General features: G+C 45.6%; 1 protein-coding gene across 4 annotated transcripts in view; it reads left to right on the forward strand.

Moving 5' to 3' along the window:
• Window positions 1-20,206, forward strand: part of CAPN15 (calpain 15) — a 61,070-nt gene that overhangs the window by 18,411 nt on the left and 22,453 nt on the right. For 3 of the 4 annotated variants that reach the window (XM_066576519.1, XM_066576520.1, XM_066576517.1), the window contains exons 2-4: window positions 12,267-13,419; window positions 17,335-17,570; window positions 19,961-20,144. In XM_066576519.1, the coding sequence (XP_066432616.1) occupies window positions 12,280-13,419; window positions 17,335-17,570; window positions 19,961-20,144 (1,560 nt within the window). In that variant the 5' untranslated portion in view covers window positions 12,267-12,279. The remainder of the gene's footprint in view (window positions 1-12,266; window positions 13,420-17,334; window positions 17,571-19,960; window positions 20,145-20,206) is intronic. The other variant, XM_066576518.1, reaches the window with a different exon arrangement.

A 20,206-nucleotide genomic window follows, 5' to 3' on the forward strand; every position in this document is an offset into this window, starting at 1 on the left:
TATTTTGCGCATGCAAAGAAAATAGAACATTCTCTATGTATTTGCGCACCAAAAGTCGGCTCTGTCCTCCATAGTGTTCACATTTCAACCGGAGGCACCAGCTATTGCGCATCTCTGGGCAGCTTATGACCAGGTCTACACGGCAGCCGTTACCAGAGGTAACAATGGATCTTGTGTACAAGTAAATGGTCTTCAGTGTGACTAATAAGCAACAACTGCCGAGGCCGAATCAGCAGCTGGTCTATGAGTCAGGTGTCTGAATGCTGCTATAGAGACTAAGGGGCTTCACCCAACATGGCAATGCCAGCATGTGGCCATAGCTGGGGGCGGTGGTTGACAACCTGTTATAAAACTGTAGGCTGGGCCACTGAGAAGTAGGCCGCACCACACTCTTAAGATAGCTGTCCAAAAGAAAATCTTGGTTACCCATAGCAACCAATCACAGCGCAGCTTTCATTTCTTATACCACTGAGGTAAAATGAAAGCTGCACTGCGATTGGTTGCTATTTTTGAAACTGCTGAGGTAAAATGAAAGCTGCCCTCTGACTGCTTGCTATGGGCAGCAGAGACAGCTTTCTTAAGACTGTGGTGCGGCCTACTTTTCCGTGGTCCACCCTGTACAGTTCCATGGCTACCGGCATGCTGGGAGTTATAGTTTTTCAGCAGCCATAAACTGGCAACCACTGGCATGCCAATGACCTTGCCAGTAGTGTGTGAGGGTGAAGGCCTTACCCAGATACTAATATGGTAGAATGTCTTCTGGTCAGAGGTCTTCAGTGGGTCAACACACACAGTGCAGTTCCTGGCCGGGTGGGTTATGATGCCCACTTCTGGGGTGAGGGCACCTGTAATGGAGGCTTCATAGTGGTATAAATAGGAGTCTGAGCCGCTGCACGTTGTTAACCCTTCTCACTCCAAGCTCTGTAATCTGATTATTCTGAGCCGTACAACTGCTTACGTTAGGAGAAAGTTGCTGTAAGCCATGACACATGGGAGGAACAGGTGCCGATGTAGCGGTGACTTCACCAACTACTTCTTAGTCGGAGGTCAGCGCCTTGTGATGCTGCTGCTAGTCATCCCCTCTCACTGAAATTGTGTATTTTTTTTTAAATTGTTTTTGTTAATTACGACAAGTTAGTTTCTTCTCGCCATTGCTTAAAGGGGCTGTCCCACCATAACTACTTTACACCTACCAACAAGATGGGTGATAAGTGTCTGATCAGTGGAGGTCTGACCTTAAGACTCTCACTAGAATGGGGGATCACAGGTCTTCCCGTAGGAATTGAGCGAGTGCCGTAACGCTCCATCGCCTCTATGGGACTGCTGGAGATCGCCAACTACTTGTACTCGAGTAAAAGTGCGTTTACAAGGGACGATTATCCTTCAAACTAGGGAACGATAATCTGTCTGAACTCGAGCCGACGACTAACGAGAATCCGTTTCTGCAGGACACATAATGACCGTTGGCACGTTCCGTTTAAACACTTTTCATTCAATGTTCCACATTGGTTCCGGGTTTCACATTCCTTTCTCATCGAACGAGTCAACGGTCAATCTGCTTGTTTAAACAGGTTGCACGAGTGCAAACGACCTCGTGATTACGTCACTGGCTCATTCGCTTGTGTAGACGACAATCGTGCTGTCTAAGAGGAGCATATTTCTTGTAGTCCATATAGATGGTTGGATTGACACGTGTGATCACAGCTTCATTTGTATGGGAAGATTTTGGGAGTCCCAGGGGTCAGTCCTCCACAGATCAGACACTTATGGCCCCCTGTCCATGGGCGTTGCGATATCCCACCGCGGGAGCCGCTGCCCAGGAGCCGGTAGACAGATCTCCGCTGGTCAGCCTATCTGACAGGCTCACCGCAGAGAATCGCGGCAATTCGCAGCATGCTGCAATTTGCCGGTCGCGAGCGAAGAATCACTAGGATTCTCCGCTTGTGGACAGGTGGGGTTGCCCTTTCCATAGCAACGCTATGGAAAACGTGCACTGCCTTCCCCGCATCCAGATTATCGCTGCGGGTAACACAATGCAAAAACGCCCGTGGACAGGCAGCCTATCCTGTAGATTGTTTTGGTGGGACAACCCCAAGTCTCCTGACTGTTTCAGTAAATACTTGCATTCCTCATTGGAAAAAAAAAAACAATGCCGATGCACTTTTTCTTTGAATTCTGCCTTGTGTTGTCCCCCTGTTATTCCTCCTGGAAAAGTCTTACCGGATGTTATCATCCCCAAGCAATTAATGCGAACTGTATATATGCATACCCTATAGAAAAGGGGCATGGTAACAGAGGAACACCGCATTAGAATGTGCTAAGAAAAGATGCGCCAGAATTATAAGCATTTACTGTAGTGGACCAGTCAGGAAAGTTGCGATAGATATATTTTTTTTCTACCAACTTGACAGATCATCAGTTTATTAGGAACCGGTATAATTATGGCGCCAGGAGGCACAGAGTACCTCCAGCCTTAGTGATGTTGCTTGTTATTCCGCACACAGGATGGCTGTAGGTGTTTGGCGTCTTCCTCCTATACTGATGCATTGCCCTTCACCTGAAGAACCGCTGACTCTTAGCAATGTCTCGCTCCAGCAGCGAGGACCCATCCAGCGATATCACACGTCTTGTTCCACTGATACATACGTCTTGTGGTTGAAAAAAGACACCGGTAATTCAAGTTTGACCTTTGGCAATTTCTTGTTTCTGTTGATCCTTAAGAAATCATAAAATCCCAGTGGTGCTATTTTCAGTCTTGCTTGAGGAAGGGAAATGCACTCTCCTCCTATCAGGACTTATGTGTCTTTAAATTAACCCCGAGGACTCACAGCTGTCGTGACTGAGATGTGCACGTGCGGAGCACACAAATTAAATTAGTTCTGTATATCCTAATGGCAGCCGCTTCCTCTCACATTTATAATATATGGACATCTATAAACTTAGACCAGATGGACACTGTAGACTTCCTTAAGCCTGGATTTCATGGTGCTGGGGCTTGGTCCGGGTCCTAGAAGATCAGAGGTACAAAAAACAAGGTGTACGCTTGTCAACATCAAGATTTGCATACCAGTAGTTACCAAAAAATACCTCTATATGAGGTCCAAATATTACCGCTGTACAGTGATCAAATATTACCTCCACACTGTTGCCGGACAAAACGCAATATTCAAAAAATAATGTTACCGTTATTCTGACTATACAGGGCTTAAATAATACCACAACACCATGACCACTCCAGTTACCCCTACATAGTGGCTCAATAATCCTACCATACTGTTGCCGAATAAAAACCACTATACAAAAACTAATACCACTGTACAAGGCCTATATAATACCGCCACACCATGACCATTATCGTTACCTCTAAATGGTGGCTCAACAATGTTACCATACATATTAAGTAAAAGAAAAAAAATCATTATGCAAGGCCTAAATATTACCGCCACACCATGACCACTACTATTACTGCTACATAGTGACACCCTACTTTTTCGTATAGCAGTTTGTATTCAGTAACCGTAATCTAATGACGTATAATACCCCCATACAGTGATAGATACCAGGTCTATACAGGATACAAGTGATTTACAGTAAATTAAATTCAGTGACTCACAGGTGACATTACTTGTTCAATTTTGATGTCTTTTCAATCTGGCCCAGACCATCATGAAGACTTCTTCCAGCAGAGTTTACTAGCCAGACATCGTTGGCTCCTCCCTCTTCAGCATCCTCCCTACCTTTTACACAAACGCGCTGCTGCCCTGTCTGCTTTTACTGTACTTTTTGTGTTGCACAACATCCCCAAATATTAATGTATAATAACTAAAGTTGCACCCAAAAATTAGTGCCATACAGGCTGTGCCCACTGGATGCCCGATGCTAGCGGCACCATTGACATGCTGGCTTTATGCACTTTGTTGCTATCGCTACTGTAAACCTGTAGGTGCTTGAAATCACATGTCCTTGCGGTTGCTTACGCCTCCATAGGTTACATTAGCGACAATAACACAATTGCAAAGGAGGTAATCTCTGCGCGTAAAATCGCCATGCAGCCTTTACAGAGGACCAGACATGTGTTTTAGTAGATTCTTGGATCCCCGATGAAGTAACAATGCTGGAAAATCTTCTCCACATAATTCTGCCTTGTGCTGTTCCTCTATTATTCCTCCTGGAAATGTAAGACTAAATTTACAACCTGGGTGTTACCACTCTGCCTTGTCAGATGGTCAGTGCCAGTCTGAATGGGGCACACGCCCAATTTGGTCACACCAAGTTTATAAGGTATTCATTTTTTTTACCCCGTATGTCCTTGTTGTAGGCTCTGAAACTTGCACGTCACAGTTTCCCTTTGCAGAAAGGATCTGTTTTCACCCGGAGAAGTACTAATTACCTGCTGTTACATAGCAGAAAAAAAATATCAGAGTCTCGCTCGGTCATAGATTTCCATTACGGGTTCTGCCAGGAATAACATATCAGCATTCCTAGAACCTGAAAACAATTCCACCCAGGAGTGACATCTAATTGTGCCAGAACATCAGCAAGATGATTCCCGCTAATGAAGCTTAAAGGGAAGTAAAGGCGTAAAAACAGTTCTGTAGGACAGTGTGTTTGGGGCATAAACTCCCATCCCTGAGAAGCAGCCTGCTGCAGCAGAAACCTGCCCTACTGCACTGTTTACATTAAGACCTAGAAAAAGCCACACCTCTCTAGATAAGCTCCACCCATCCATCGCTCCAGATTAGAGGTGACCTACTCCCAGATTTCTTCTGAAGTTGACCTTCTAATGATTCCATTTAGAGTCTGTGAGAACTAAAATATACCCAGATCTAAAAAGAAACTGCTAATTGGACTAAAAGGGGTATTCCAGGACTTTTACCCCTTGTACTCAATAGTAAATCAGGAGGGATCTACTTCTCAGGGCCCCTGGCGATCAGCTCATCTCAGCTCCCACTCTCATTGCAGTGGGGCCGATGATGAGAGCTCCATTCTCATTGTGATTGGAGCCAAAAGTGTAATAGTATGTATCCATATAGGTATAGTGTAATAATGTGTTTCCTCAAAAATAAGACCCTGTCTTATATTATTTTTTGCCCCAAAAGAGACACTAGGTCTTATTTTCAGGGGAGTTCTTATTATATTTACCTTGCAGGCTCGGTCCACGTCCCTCCCGCTGCTCTCCACAGCTCTGAAGTGCTTCCTGCAGTCCTTGGCTGCTCTATAACATCACTTCCTGGTTATGGGATTCATAAATCCCACCTCCAGGAAGCGATGGCTGTGACTTATTCTTCGGCCACTGCTTAGCCAATCAATGCAGCGCTGGATAAACCAATCACAGCCATCGAACTGGTTTATCCAGCGATGCATTGATTGGTTGAGCAGTTGTCAAAGAACCAGTCACAGCCATCGCTTCCTGGAGGCGGGATTTATTAATCCCATAACCAGGAAGTGATGATTTATGAGCGGCTGAGGACTTAGAAAACCGTGCTGAAGCTGTAGAGAGCAGCGGGAGGGACCTGAACAGAGTCTGGTAGGTAATATATATATTTTTTTATGTAGTGTAACTAGGGCTTATTTTCGTGGGAAAAGCTTATATTTCAATCCTTCCTGAAAATTGGGCTAGAGCTTAGGATGGAGCTGTCCAACATTGGCTGAGATCAGGTGATCACCAGGATCCTGAGAGGCAGCTTCTTGCCAATCACCCCGAGACGACTGTTGGGTGCTTAAGCGCCCGATGGTCGTCCAAGCGATAATCGCTGCTGTGCTTTCACACAGAAGCAGGGATCGCTGAGTGAACAGAGGTGGAGCAAGCCAGGGATCGCTCCGTCCCGCCTGCATCCATTCACAATAAACAGGCTGTCGCCCATAGACTAACAACTGCCTGTTTATATGGACTGATCATCGTTTGATTTTCATGCCTGCAGAAACTAAACTTTGAACAAATTGTCGTTCCGTTGCTGCTGGCATTTACACCAAGCAATACTATCCAGTGAGAATCTGAACAATTGTCATTCAGTGTAAAAGGGCTCTTGAAGGGGTTGTGCCATAACTAAAACTTATTCCATATCCACAGGATGACTTTCTGACTGGTGAGGGTCCAAGGCATGGGACCCTGAATCAACACTGAGAACAGGGCTCTGGCATGTCCTGAAGTGATTGCTAAGTTTGAGATAAATAGAACAGCAGTGCACATGTGCAACCACCGCTAACCTCACTTCAGGACCAAAGGACCCTTTTCTGGATTGCTTGGGATTCCAATGATTGGACCCCCAGTGATCGCCTATCCGGCATACAGAGACTCTGTTACTTACTTTTAGTCATATAAGCTAAGCTTTTGGGAAGAGTTTTGAGATGTAAGTTTTATACTCTCCGTCCCCATTGTTCCCCCGATGAGAGCATTGAGCGGCACTGCTAAGTATTGCGTCCATTGTAAAATTAGAATGATTAGACTACTTTGCAGCGCCGCTCAGCGCTCATCGTGGGAGCGACTGGGAAGGAGAGTATAAGGCCGGTTTCACATGGGCAACAAAATCCCGTGATTTTCTGGCGATGCGACACTGCTAAACATGGCATGTATGTGAGGCCCGTGCTTTCATCTTCACATTAGCGATGTTTTGTAGGCTGCTACATTGCGAGAAAAAAAATATTGCGGGTTGCTGAATATTGACGCGATTTACTACGTTTTGTAATCTGTTTCCCTATGGAGCCTTCCTTCCTGTTGCATTGCACGAAAACGCGGTTTTCATGCGGTGTAATCCTACTGTTTCCTCTAGAATTAAAGATGTTGTCCCGCGCCGAAATGGGTTTTTTTTTTTCCAATAGCCCCCCCCCCCCGTTCGGCGTGAGACAAACCCGATGCAGGGGTTAAAAAAAAAAAAACGGACAGTGCTTACCTGAATCCCCGCGCTCCGGTGACTTCTTACTTACCTTGTGAAGATGGCCGCCGGGATCTTCTCCCTCGGTGGACCGCAGGTCTTCTGTGCAGTCCATTGCCGATTCCAGCCTCCTGATTGGCTGGAATCGGCACGTGACGGGGCGGGGCTACGAGGAGCCGCTCTCCGGCACGAGCGGCCCCATTCAGAAAAGAAGACCGGACTGCGCAAGCGCGTCTAATCGGGCGATTAGACGCTGAAAATTAGACGGCACCATGGAGACGAGGACGCTAGCAACGGAACAGGTAAGTGAATAACTTCTGTATGGCTCATAATTAATGCACAATGTACATTACAAAGTGCATTAATATGGCCATACAGAAGTGTATAGACCCACTTGCTTTCATCTAAGAGTACAAACAATACATCACTGGTTTGCAGTCTTCATGGAGCGCTTCCTGGTCAGGGGTTTCAAAAACCCCTCTAATTGGCTGAGCCTCAGCGGTCGAGGGAAAATCAAAACCAGCGCTTGATGAACCAATCGCATTGACTGGCTGTGATCGATTCATCGAGCGCTGGCTCTGGTCCTCGAGCGCCCTGCCCCATCAACCAATTGGAGGCAGCGCTTCCTGGAGGCGGGGGCTTTGAAAGCCCTGACCCAGGAAGCGCTGGCTGAAGACTTAAAACAAGTACCGGAGCTGCAGAGGAGACGCGCTGCAGAGCCGACAACGCCTCTTAGGTGATGTATTGTTTTTGCTTTGTTTTTCATGCAGCTAGGGCTCATTTTTGGGGTAGGGCTTATATTTCAAGCCCGTGTGAAATAGGCCTAAAACTTGCATCCCCGAACTCTGTAGACAAGTCTTCTAATAAGACTTGCTGGTGTGGTTCCCAAGGAAGTTGCGTTGGTAAGCCGAACCTGAGTCTCCTCCATTTTCCCAGACTTGGACTGTTATATATAACTTGTGATAAATGTACGGGTTTTAAAATTAATCTCAACTAAAAGCCTTGAAGAAGCAGCATGAGGATACTTAGTGTAATGGAGAGGAAAGGCAATAACTGCTAACTAGAATGTGGAAACGGCAATTGAAAATCAATGTTTTTGATAAATGGGGGCTTAGATGAATAGAACATATATTTATAGGACACTTCAAAACTTTCCTAAAGTCCTATGAAAGGACATATGCAACACACGCTCCATTTCCGGTCAGTACATTTTCTACCCACTCCATCCTCTACAGCCTTCCTCTACGGGCGAAACGTGGTATTGCATGCAGCCGTGCATGCAATGAATGGGAGGCAGACCAGGTTATAGGTGCTCAGGACCTCCTCTGATAGGACATACGGACAGGGGGTCGAGATCTAGTGGATCTCGGCTGCCCCATGGGAAAGATACAATTCCTCACTATATGTGTGAGATTGTGTTTGTCCAAGTAATGTCTGCAAACTCCTGCGCTGTCCACACCCGGATTTATCTTGCAGGCTGACTGTTAACATGTAGATTAAGTGCAATTAAATAAATAGAGTTTTCTATAGACTTGCATAGTGTTCTACAATGCCAAGTTGACTCATGAGACGCGCCACCTGGGAACTGCGGCTTCTGAAGAGTCTCAGAGCTGCCACGGCCACTCCGAGGAGTTGTTAAAAGGGTGCTCCCGTCTTGTACAGTGATGGCGTGTCATTGGGAGGTGCTGCTGGGAAGGGGTCGTAGTAGTACAGCCAGGGGCGTAACTATAGTGGATGTAGGGAATGCCGTTGCACCCGGGCCCAGGAGCTTTAGAGGGCCCATAAGGCCTCTCTTCTCCATATAGGTAGCCCAGTACTACTAATAAAACATTATAATTAGGGGCCCTGCTACACATTTTGCATTGGGGCCAAGGAGCTTCAAGTTACGCCTCTGAGTACAGCCCAGTCTTCTCAGGACCAGTGGGGTCTCGGACGTCAGACCACCCACAATTGCCATCACTTTATAATATAGGAATAACCCTTTAGGGTGGGCAGGGATGGTTTTGGTTTTTGCTACCTTGACTGAACCTGCTACTATGACCATAATCCACCGTCTTGAGTCTTCGGTTCTTTTGCGGAGTTGTGCGTTCCCATTATTACAGACTGCAAACAGATCCTCCAGTTACACTCCCTTCGATACTGAATGGCCACAATAGCAACATATTGCACCTACTTTAGCTTTTAGAACTGCATCATTTCGTCGTGGCATCCATCCACTGGCGTCAGAGTGCCCCAAGAAAACATTCCCCACATCATAACTGCACCTCCACCAGCTCACAAGAAGGGGTCATCGATTCATGCTGCTTGTGCCAAATTCTGACCTTCCCATCAGCAATAGAAATCTGGATTCATCTGACCAAGAGATGTTTTTCCGCCTCTCAGTGATACAAGTTTTGTGCTCTTTTGCCCCCCGGAGTCTCCTCTTTCTGTTTCTCTTAGACACAACGGTGCTGGAACTGGTCGTCTGCTGTTATAGCCCATCTGTGCTAAGGAACGGCGGGTTGTGCATTCGGACATGTTACTTGGAGCACCAGCGCTGTACACAGCTGCTCTTTACTGTGCAGCTCCTGTTCGGCAGAACAATTCCTGACATCCTCCTCTGACCCCTTTCTGTGATAAGTTGTTTCCATCCATAGATGCCTTTTTTGCCTCGATTCCACCATTCCCAGTATACTCTCCACACCGCTGCAGGAGAAAAACCCACAAGGTTTACAGTGAAATCCCGCCCAGCTAGTCTATCACTGATGACCGGGCCTCGTTAGAAGTCGCTCAGATCGCTCTATTTTGCCATCTAATGTGGATTCACACTGAAACTGGTCCACAGAAAACTTGTCACCTGATTTTATGCTGCACGCCAGGGTCACGGGGAGAATTTCCATACAGGGAAGCGCCAATCATGAGAGGCGTGGTCCCAGTTAAGTGGCCATTCAGTGTATCCGCCCCCTATGTCGTACTAACAATCATTCGGTAGGTTAGAAAGAAACAGTAGACCTATGAGAGCGCAGAATTTAACTTTATAGCCTGTAACCTTGAAGACGCAGATTCTACATAAGAGCTAAATACATGAAAATGTAACAACTTTGCCAATGGTTTTTATTAAAAATTATCATTTTAAGTCAAAAACGAAAAATGGTAACAAATGTGTACATAGCAAACAGGTATTCACAGGGCCTCATTATGATCAGCTGGGGTCTGACTTCTGGGACCCCCACTGATCCTGACAGTGCTGCAGCCACTTCTATGTTTTCCCTGCACAGCGGCGCTCACTGCCACCTGCAAACTGTGGCATGGCACTGTTCACTTGACTGGGTTCACACTGCACTACCCCTGCAGCAGCGGGTTGTCAGGGCCTTGCTATCCAGAGAGAAGTGGCAAAGGGGATGCAGCACTGCAGCCCTCTTCATTGTCCCGGTCGGTGGGATTTCCAGAGGTCAGATCCTCGATGGTCCTAAAGGGGTGGCATATACTAGTGATCTGCCATCGCTCTAGAAGACGGGAATACCCCTTTAAGTGAACCAGTGGTTAGGAAGTATTTATCTTGGAAGTTCTGTATCATTGTGTATCATTAATTTGCTATGTACAGTCAGCAGGATTGTTACCATCTACAAGGCCACGAAAGCTCAATGGATACAATACGTGGTCGGTCTGCATCTCTTAGATATTATGATGACCTTCACATAATAATCTTTATTTGTATAGCGCCAACTTATTCCGCAGCGCTTTTCATATCATCTGCTCTTGATATGGATGGTGGGAGTTGTAGTCGCACACCTCCTTTATGATGACCGCCTTGCAGACTGTTTGTTTACTCTGTTGGATGTTCCATAACCATTTTATATGTATCTTACTTAAGTGATTATAGGAAATTTCACCAGTTTAGAGCTAGTAATCGCCTAAGTCCATAATCATGGAAAGCTTACTGATCAAACTCTGTCCACAGTCTTGGATCTACAAGATGTTAACAAGCTGCTGTTGGTGGAACCTTGTATAATACGTGTTGCATATGTCTACTTACTGCTTTTATCGCAGGTCGGTCACCTCTGTGGGATTGCAGTAACACATGCTTCAGCACTCATACACATCTGAATAAAATTGCGCAACTGTTTATACTCACTGCATAAAAATGCAAGGTTCTGAGTGCACATGTGATCAAAACATGTGCCTGGATGGAGCAGATGGGCACACATGTTTTGATCTTAAGATACAATAAGAACTTTGCGTTTTTATGCGGTTATCATAAACAAGCACGTGTTTTGGTTACTGTATGTGTCACAGCCGTGGCTTATGTGCACCTTTTGCATTAAATTTATTTGTAATGGAAGTGCTGACTTTGTTGTTTGTTGCACATCCATTGGATTGCCTGAGAAATTCTGTCCCATAGGTTTGGTATCTCATTTCAGCCCATTCAAGCGAATAGGGCTAAAGGTCCTTTTACGTGGCTCGATGCGAGTCAGATAACTAGTGCCAATTGAGGATATCGGCGTTCGTTTAAAGGGCATTCATACAGACCAATGCAGAATCATTAATGCGATTGTTTGCCCCTCGTACACTTTCATCCCCGTTTATACATGGAAAATATGCTGTCAACCATGATGATGATTTTTGTGGCACCACCCAAAAATCCAATTAGCAGACAAATGAGCGGTTGCTCTTTTTTTTTTTTTTTTTTTTTTTTGTGCTGATTGGCACCAATTCTGCTACATATGAGCGTACCCTAAAGGAGTATTCCCATATCATACATTTATAGCATATCCATAGGCTATGCCATAAATGTTTGATAGATCTGGACCTCTGGGACATGCATCTATCGCCAGAACGTGGATCCCACAATCCCCTCGAGGCACACCTCCACAGCCACCGGTGGCTGGATGTACAAAAACAACCGAAACGGACTGTTCTACTCCGTTTCTAGAACTACCATAGAAGTGAATGGGAGTTACAGAAACATTATGCCTCACTGTGCTATTTTGTTTGTCATTTCCATCTGCTTCATGTTTGGCTGAGATGGGAATACCCCTTTAATAAGGTCCGTCAGCAGACCCTAGCCTACTTTCTGACTGTTTCTATGTAGTAACAGAAGACTGCAAACGGATTCAACAAAAAAACAGTGAAAAACGCAAAATACGTAATAAGTTACATTACAAAGAGGCTCTTTGACTAGACTTTGTGAGCTTGCGATGAGTTCATTACACCTCTACAGTAATTTTCCTGTTAACGCTGATATGGTCTGACATTTATTGCATGCTTATCTTTACTGCTGCCCTTTGTTCAAGGTGTTTTATAGCAAAAATTGCTATATGTATCATGAACACTTGCTGATAACATGTAACTTATCTTTTGGTGCATGCGTAAAGTCTGTAGGCTAACTAATCTTTTGATGCTTTTTGCCCATAGGCTTCCAGACCCCATGGCTGCCCCCTCACCCTGTGGGGAGTGGTCATGCTGCCGTTGTACATTCCTAAATCCCCATGGGCAGCGACATTGCTCTATATGTGAAGCTCCTCGCAATCTACCGGATCTCAACCACATCCTACGACTGAGCTCAGCCGAACAGCGTTGGTCTTGTAGTCGATGTACCTTTTCCAATCTTGCTCCAACCAACCCTTCACCTCCGCCAACCGGCTGTCAGCTTTGTGGGTTCCTTCCACCTCCTGCCGTTCCCAATGGCATCCTCCGTGGACCACATGAAGATGCAAGATCCCCTGTCCAAGAATCCGACCCGGAGGATATAACTAGTCCGACTCAGCAGCCTATATTAAATTCGGGTTGGAGTTGTGCTCGTTGTACTCTACATAACACTCCTGTGTCCACCTCCTGTTCGGCTTGTGGTGGACCACGGAAATTGTCCTTGCCCAAAATCCCACCGGAGGCGTTGGTAGTTCCGGAAATCCTTCCACCTCCTGCTGCTTTTCAAGGCTCAGATGAACAAACAACCGCTCCTCTCCGTGAGCCGGACTCTCCCAGGCCCTTACCTGCACTACCACTTTCACCGGGACCACATAATATTCCTGTTCCCAGAAGCCGGAGAGAGGTGGCACCAGATAACCCACTCTCTCCTCCTCCTTCTGCCCCAAGTCGTCTTCCCAAGCGCCTGAGCGTCTTGGAAGAAGAGGTTACAGCCATTGAAACGACTCCATCCTCTGTTGCGCCACAAAATTCGGACACCAGTTGGTCTTGTGGGAAATGCACTTTGCGTAACCTTGGTAGTGCCAGTAGATGTTGTATCTGTGGAGCGTTGCGGGCAAGCGAGAGTGACAATAGTACAACCGGAATGGAGAGCTTGCCATCCCCATCCAGCACAGTAGTCCTCCCTATGCCAACTTCCCGTAGGACAGAGTGGGCTTGCCCAGCATGTACCCTTTTGAATGAGACTCGTTGCACTCACTGTGTGGCATGTCACACGCCACAAGGCTATGTAGCCCAGCACCGTAATGTGGGGACACGGATGTTGTGTCGCAGGGAGAGCGTTAGGGCCGAAACCAGACGGCAAACAGATGAAGGCGAAGCTAAGGAGCTTTGGGAGAATATTGTCAGCTTCTGCCGAGAGGTGAGCTCTACTATCTACAATATGGATTTTTATTTATTTATTTTTCTTCTGTACAAATGCGCAGGCGCCATTTTTGGATGCTTTGGCTTGGATTTACGTACTACTAGATATATATCTTAATTTCTTCCACAAACTGCACTACTTTTGTCCATAGGCTAGTACTAGTTTTGCCGCTCAGTCCCATTTAAGAAAATAGGTCTGAGTTGCAATACCGGAGACAGACACGAGTGGCGCTGTTTCTGGAAGAAAGCAGCGGTGCATGTACAACCCCTTTCATACAGTAAGTATATTAAGCTACATTTATGAGAATTGGTGCAAAAGAAAATTGAGGTTTTGTCATAGTGCTATATTAAAGGGGTATTCCGTAATATCACGTTAGGAGATAACACTCTAATCAGCGGGGTGCAACTGCGGAGATCACCACTGATCACAAGAGTGGGTGTCCCGAAGACCCCTGAATGAATGGAGCTGCAGTTGAGCATGCATGCTTCCACTTCATTTCTTTCTATGGGACTGCTGGAAAGAGCTGAGTATGGCACTTGGCTATCTCTGTCAGTCCCATAGAGATGAATGGAGCTGCAGTGTGCCTGCCCATCCGCCACTTCATTTAAATAGGAGGGGGGGGGGGGGGACAAGCCCTCCATTCTTGTGATCGGTAGGGGTCCCAATAGATGGATGCCCTTTCCTGTGAACGGGATAACTTGATTTCACTAGAATACCCCTTTAATGGGCTCCTGTATATTTCTTGGTCACTTTTTCGGCTATGCCAATCTAACTGTGGCTCTCCAGCTATTGGGACACTACAACTCCCAGCATATCCGATTATCTTAGGTTGGAGACTACTGTCCTTCAAAGAGGCAATTTCCCCTAATGACCTCAGGATAGTCGATTGACTGGGGTCTGCCTCTCGGGAACCCCTTCCCTCCCGTGTAGTGACTGGCACTGATAATTGCAGGTGCAGCTCCTATAAAAGTCAATGAGAGCTGTGCCTGCAATTATCAGCGCTGGCCACTAAACAGGGGTCCAAGCTATCTGCTTCCACTCTGTACACTGTTGCAGCGCTGACAGTTGATTGGCTAGAGTCCCGAACGGCGGACGCCAAGCGATCAATTATTGATGACTTATCCTGAAGACAGGTCATCGGTAGAAATTGCTCAGAAAGCCCCTATAGAGGCTGAAACCTTGATTTACAGGGTAGCCACCTATAGGTGGCGCTAAAGAGTCATATTTCTTCTGGAGGAGATCTGTTCTGCATACTTTTGTTTTTTTCTCCCAGGGAGCATTGCACTTCCTACTAGCTGGATCTCCTCAAGGAGAGTCCGTACCTTCAGAGATGATATGTCAGATATTGCCACCCCATGCTCGGGTAACAGTTTGGTGTTGGTTCCAGTGTCCCTTATGGGTCTTTGTGCGTTGCCCACATCTGTTCTTCCGTCATCTCGCCCTGAATGACCGCACAGTGTTTGTTCTGTGAGCTCTCCGGCTCAGCAGGCAGTGGAAATAAATCCCTGGCACCGTTTGCTCTTGTTCATTGTTGCGAGCAACGATCCTGGTAACAATTGTGAATGTGGCCACGTTCCAGTAAGGCTTCGTCACCTGCGGTGATGGAGGACTGTCAACAACGAGACGTTCGACTGTGAACTTGACACCAAAGACGAACCTGACACTGACGGTATTCTACACGCTATACAGCACATGACACTACCATGCACACAATAACACAATGGCTTCTATTTAAAGTGCACCTGCCGTGTGACAAGGGAAGGAGGCGGCGGGGCTTAACCGTATAAACGCTTGCACAAAATCTTACCCTGAGAATAGCGGGCTTCAGACCTCTGTACTGTACAAGTATGGAGAAAAGGGCTGAACACCCCACTGATTGGAGGAGGGGGAGCGTAGCTGAGGGCAGCTGGGCAGTGTTCATATATCCTATCAAAAGTAATTGGACACCCGATCAAGAATCAAATGCAGTATTTATTTCCATATGTTACTACTTAGTGGCGCTCTTTTGACCCCAATGACATCATATACTCTCCGTGGTATACTTTCTACTAACGTCTGATACACTTCAAATGGTATTTCCCTCCATTCATCCTGCAAACGTCTGGCAATTTCTCTCATAGAAGATGGGAGCTGTTCATATTTCCTGACCCAACATTCCAGTTCATCCCAAAGATATTCAATAGGGTTCAGACCAACCTCAAACCAACATAAAACAGCATTGGAGTAGTGATCAGGTGCGTTGCCTTGTTGGAAGTATGGCCGACCATTCCCAGAGTATTACCACATTGTCAGCAGCACATTGCTGTCTAGAATGTCAGGGTACACTTCCGTGTTCATGGTTCTTGTCACTATACCCAACGGACCGAGCCCATGCCACGTAACACATCCCCAGAACATAACCGAGCCTCTGCCGTAATTATCTGTTGGCACAACACACTCAGGCAGAAGCCGTTCGCCCATCCTCCTCCACACCCAGGTACCTCCATCTGATGTGAAGGTAAATAAGCATGATTCATCACTTCATAGAACGTTCTTCCATTGCTCAACTGTCCAATGATGACGCTCCTTGCACCACTGTAGACAGGACAATGCATCCTCTTTGAGAGAACTCGCCAAACATTTGCTGGATGAATGTAGGGAAGTACCAGCTGAAGTGTATTAGACGTTGGTAGACGTGGGTAACAAATTAATTACTTTAAAGTGCTGTGGAATAAGTTGGCGCTATACAAATAGCAAGATTTATTTTACATTCAAAGCTCCATTCAAAATACTGCTGGTTACCTCAGAGCAGTGCATTGTGGGAGCTCTGTCGATGGTAAGACAGAACTAAAGTCACAGAATCTAGCAGAATTTAAGCTCTCACTTCGGATGTGAAAGGAGAAGATGATACACTTTGCACATGTATGGCCAGTGTTAAAACATGTGGTTGCCAATATGAACTAAAATATGTATGGCTGCATCTGCATACTGAATGTTCACCAGGCGATCGATCATTCAATGGTTGTTCAAGTTAGGGACTTGTACCAGAATCACAAGTTATCCCGTGTCCCCCGTCCTCCTCACTATGGGATTTCTGCACCCCTTGCAGTAAGGAGGAGACTGAATGGAACGCCATTTGGGCAAGCATGCTGCTCAGTTCATTTTCAATGGGACTGCCAGAAAGTGCGGAGTGGTAAGCTTGAGTGGTAAGTGCTCGGGTATATCCACCAGCCCCATTAAAATGAATGGAGCGCCAACTGTGCCTGCTTAGACGGCACTCCATTCATTCTGATGTCACTGCTGACCACCACAATGACAGGCACAGGGGGACCAATGGGATCCCCACCAAGAATAAGGTCCGATTAGTCCTTGAGTAATTGCCGTTCCGATGCTCCATTCACTTCAGTGACCTTACTGCTGAAGCGTTTGAACTCCGTAATCTCCAGCCCTCTCATAGAGCCTGTGCCACCTCTACTGTAGTCACTTGGGGACCAACTGGACCCTGTTTTTGGGAGCGGTGGGGTCCCAGTGGTCGGACCCTCCCCTTTCTTAAAGTTAAAGTCCTGTGGGTAGGGGATAACTTCATAACTTGGCACAAACTCTTTAATGTAGGTTTCCACTTAAGGGTGGTAATCTATTAAAGCAGAATTCCGCTGTTGACTGATCTAGTATTGTATTTTATATACTTGTGTGATTATATGTGGCTTCCCCTTACTTCAGCTCCCCTCAGTGTTTCCTCTTTTTGTTGTATTGTCTCCTTCCATGGATTGTAGCGGCCGCGGCCCCAGGTGCCCCTACACCACATTACTCCCCGCTCATTGCACGCAGCTGGGTGATTCTGGCGGATCATCCTCTCCTCCTTTACTAACCATCTCTCATTCTTTCCCCCCTCCTTCCCTTCCTGATGTAATATACTAATACCCTTCCTGACAGTTGTCCTCTTGGCTGTCCCTATCCCAGAACAGGGTGAATTTTGTGGACGACAGTTTTCCTCCCGGGCCTCGTTCTGTTGGCTTTCCAGAGTCGGATAGCGTCCAACAAAGGGTAAAACAATGGCTGCGACCGCAAGAGATTAACTGTAGTATCTTCAAAGACCGCGGAGTGAAGTGGTCTGTCTTTCGCACACCAAGACCTTCTGATATACTGCAAGGGCTACTAGGAAACTGCTGGTAAGTACTAAATGTCATACATGATGTCATCAGCTGGGGGGCGTCCTCATTTATCAGGGAAACATGGGGCAATAGATATTTCATGGCACGCAGTGCTAGGGCTATACTTTAGGGATATGCTATAAAGGGGTTCCTTATTGGTAGGACCATTTTACAAAAGCTGCAATACCAAGCATGGCCCATGGACAAGGGTGGCGCTGTTTATAAGGGAAAGAGAATGCCAGGTTTTTCTAATCCAATTCAATTGCTTTAACCCCTTAGACTGGCCGCACATGGTTTTTACGGCAATCACTAATGGGCCTCTAAGTCTGACATGTGAGTCCCTTGTCTGCAAGAACCAGGGCTCCACTGTCTGGCGGCCAGGCTCCTTCTCTAATGGACGACTGTTCACCCCCTTGCATGCCCTGCCATGATCAACAGTGATTGCTGCATGTAATTGCGTGACGGGGAGCAGCTCATCTTGTCATCTGTTGGCACCCTACAATGCAATCGTGAGGTGCTGATGGGTCCCCATGACAGTCGTAGACCTGATCAAGGCCTCTGGTTCTGCCAGGTGTGCCAGCCTATCAAATGTTGCCTGCCACAGGAGCTGTCAGAAGTACGCTGCGCTTTATTATATAAATAGTGCAGTGTAGTATACCAGCAAATCTGCAATTACATCCTCAAGCCCCTTTGAGGGACAAAACTTATGTGTAGAAAGAAAGTTAAATGAAGTTTACAAACAAGAAAGAAAGGACTTTTTAAAAAAAAAATTTTATTTTTTTTATTCAGCGGTCTCCCAAAAAAACTCAATAAAAAGCAATCAAAACGTCCCATGTAAAATCCCTCTGCATAAACCCAGAAGCACATGTCCACATACCATGAATCGTAAGTGACAAACTATCTAGAACTCTTAACCAATGTACGCATTCCTCTCCAGGGACTTAAACAGTTATTATATATGTGGTAACACAAGTTATTGGTCCTAGTTACTGGTTTATACACTGATGACCTATGTTATCGTTCTCCAACAACTGTTTCTTAACCCTTTCTAATCCACTGTCTGACGTCTGAAGACATTCTGATTACAGCCTGTACAGCTCTGATGTCGGAAGACATCCGGCAGGGTATTCTTACTGTATATTTATGGCAGCTCTGTGGTCGGTGGCTTCTCCAGCATGACACATACTGTCATGCTGTACTGGCTCTAGCCAGCAGATGGCGCCATTGTATAATGGCACAAAGAGAGAGCCCCCTAGGAAACCCTGAATCCAAAATTGGATTGCAAAGGGTAATCCTTAGCAGATTTGAATATGAACATTTAGTTCAACTCGAATTCACAATGTATCTCGTGTTCAACAACATGCATGCCATTATGCTGGGCCTTCACTCCATTAAAACAAATAGAAATTTATTCTGGATTTTTCTTTTTTATCTCCGTTAAACATTAAAACCAATCATTTTTTTTACGGGGGGAATGGAAACGACCGCTCATCTCACAGTTAACAAGGCCTCCCACAGCTCACTTGCCGAAAAGATAAAAATGTTATGGCACGTAAAAAGAGGCGATGCAAATACAATTTTTTTTTAAAAAAAGGGTTTTATGGTGCGAAAGAAGAAATAAAAATGAGTTTTGGTAATGCCGTAATCGTATTGACCCAGAGAATATAGTTGGCATGTTATTTATACCGCACAGTGAGCGCCGCAAAAACGAAACACACATTGCTATTTTTCGTTTATCTGTCTCAAAAAATGTAATCAAAAAAGTTTACATTTACCCTAAGATGGTACCGATAGAAACGACAACTCATCCCACAAAAATCAATACCTTGTACAGGTCCTTCGGCAGAAAAATAAAAATGTTATGGACTCGGGATGCGGCAATGCAAATTGAATTTTTTTTTTTTGTTTTTAAGTGTCTTTTATAGTGTAAAAGTCGTAACACATAAAAAGCTATATAAACAAGGCATCGCCATAATTGTGTTGACCTGCAGAATGAAGACTACATTTCACTTTTACGGTTTAGTGCACCCTCCGGAAAAAAACCTAAAAATATTGGTGAAATATCTCCAAAAAAATTTTTCAGATCCTCAAAAAATGTAATAAAAAATTAAGCAATACATTATATGTACATCAAAATGGTATTATTAAAAAATAATTCAGCCTTCAAGCAAACAAGGCCTCCTATAGTTATGTCGACAAACAAATAAAAATGGTATTGGTCTTAGAACGTAACAACGTAAAAGCTAATAAAATTGCCTGGTCATTAAGTCGTCAAATAGGCCGCTCATTAAGGGGTTAAATTACCCAGTGGTATGGAAAATCTGATAAAGGGACTGGCAATGTGCCCATCTCATCTACTTCGTGTTATTCCGGTGGTGACTGACTGAGGTCTGCCCGTTTTTCTGTAGGTTTCTCAGTGCGCTGGCGGTGTTGGCAGAAAGACCTGAGCTGGTGGAGAGGGTGATGATCACAAGGACAATATGTCCAGAAGGAGCCTATCAGGTGCGACTATGCAAGGATGGCACCTGGAGCACCGTCCTGGTGGACGACATGCTGCCATGTGATGAAGCTGGGTATCTACTCTTTTCTCAGGTGCGTGAAAATCAATATTTCGAGGTAGTAAGGATACGGCGCTCAGGATATGGATGAGCAGA

Source organism: Eleutherodactylus coqui, chromosome 8, assembly GCF_035609145.1.
Source record: "Eleutherodactylus coqui strain aEleCoq1 chromosome 8, aEleCoq1.hap1, whole genome shotgun sequence".
NCBI classification, from domain to species: domain Eukaryota; kingdom Metazoa; phylum Chordata; class Amphibia; order Anura; family Eleutherodactylidae; genus Eleutherodactylus; species Eleutherodactylus coqui.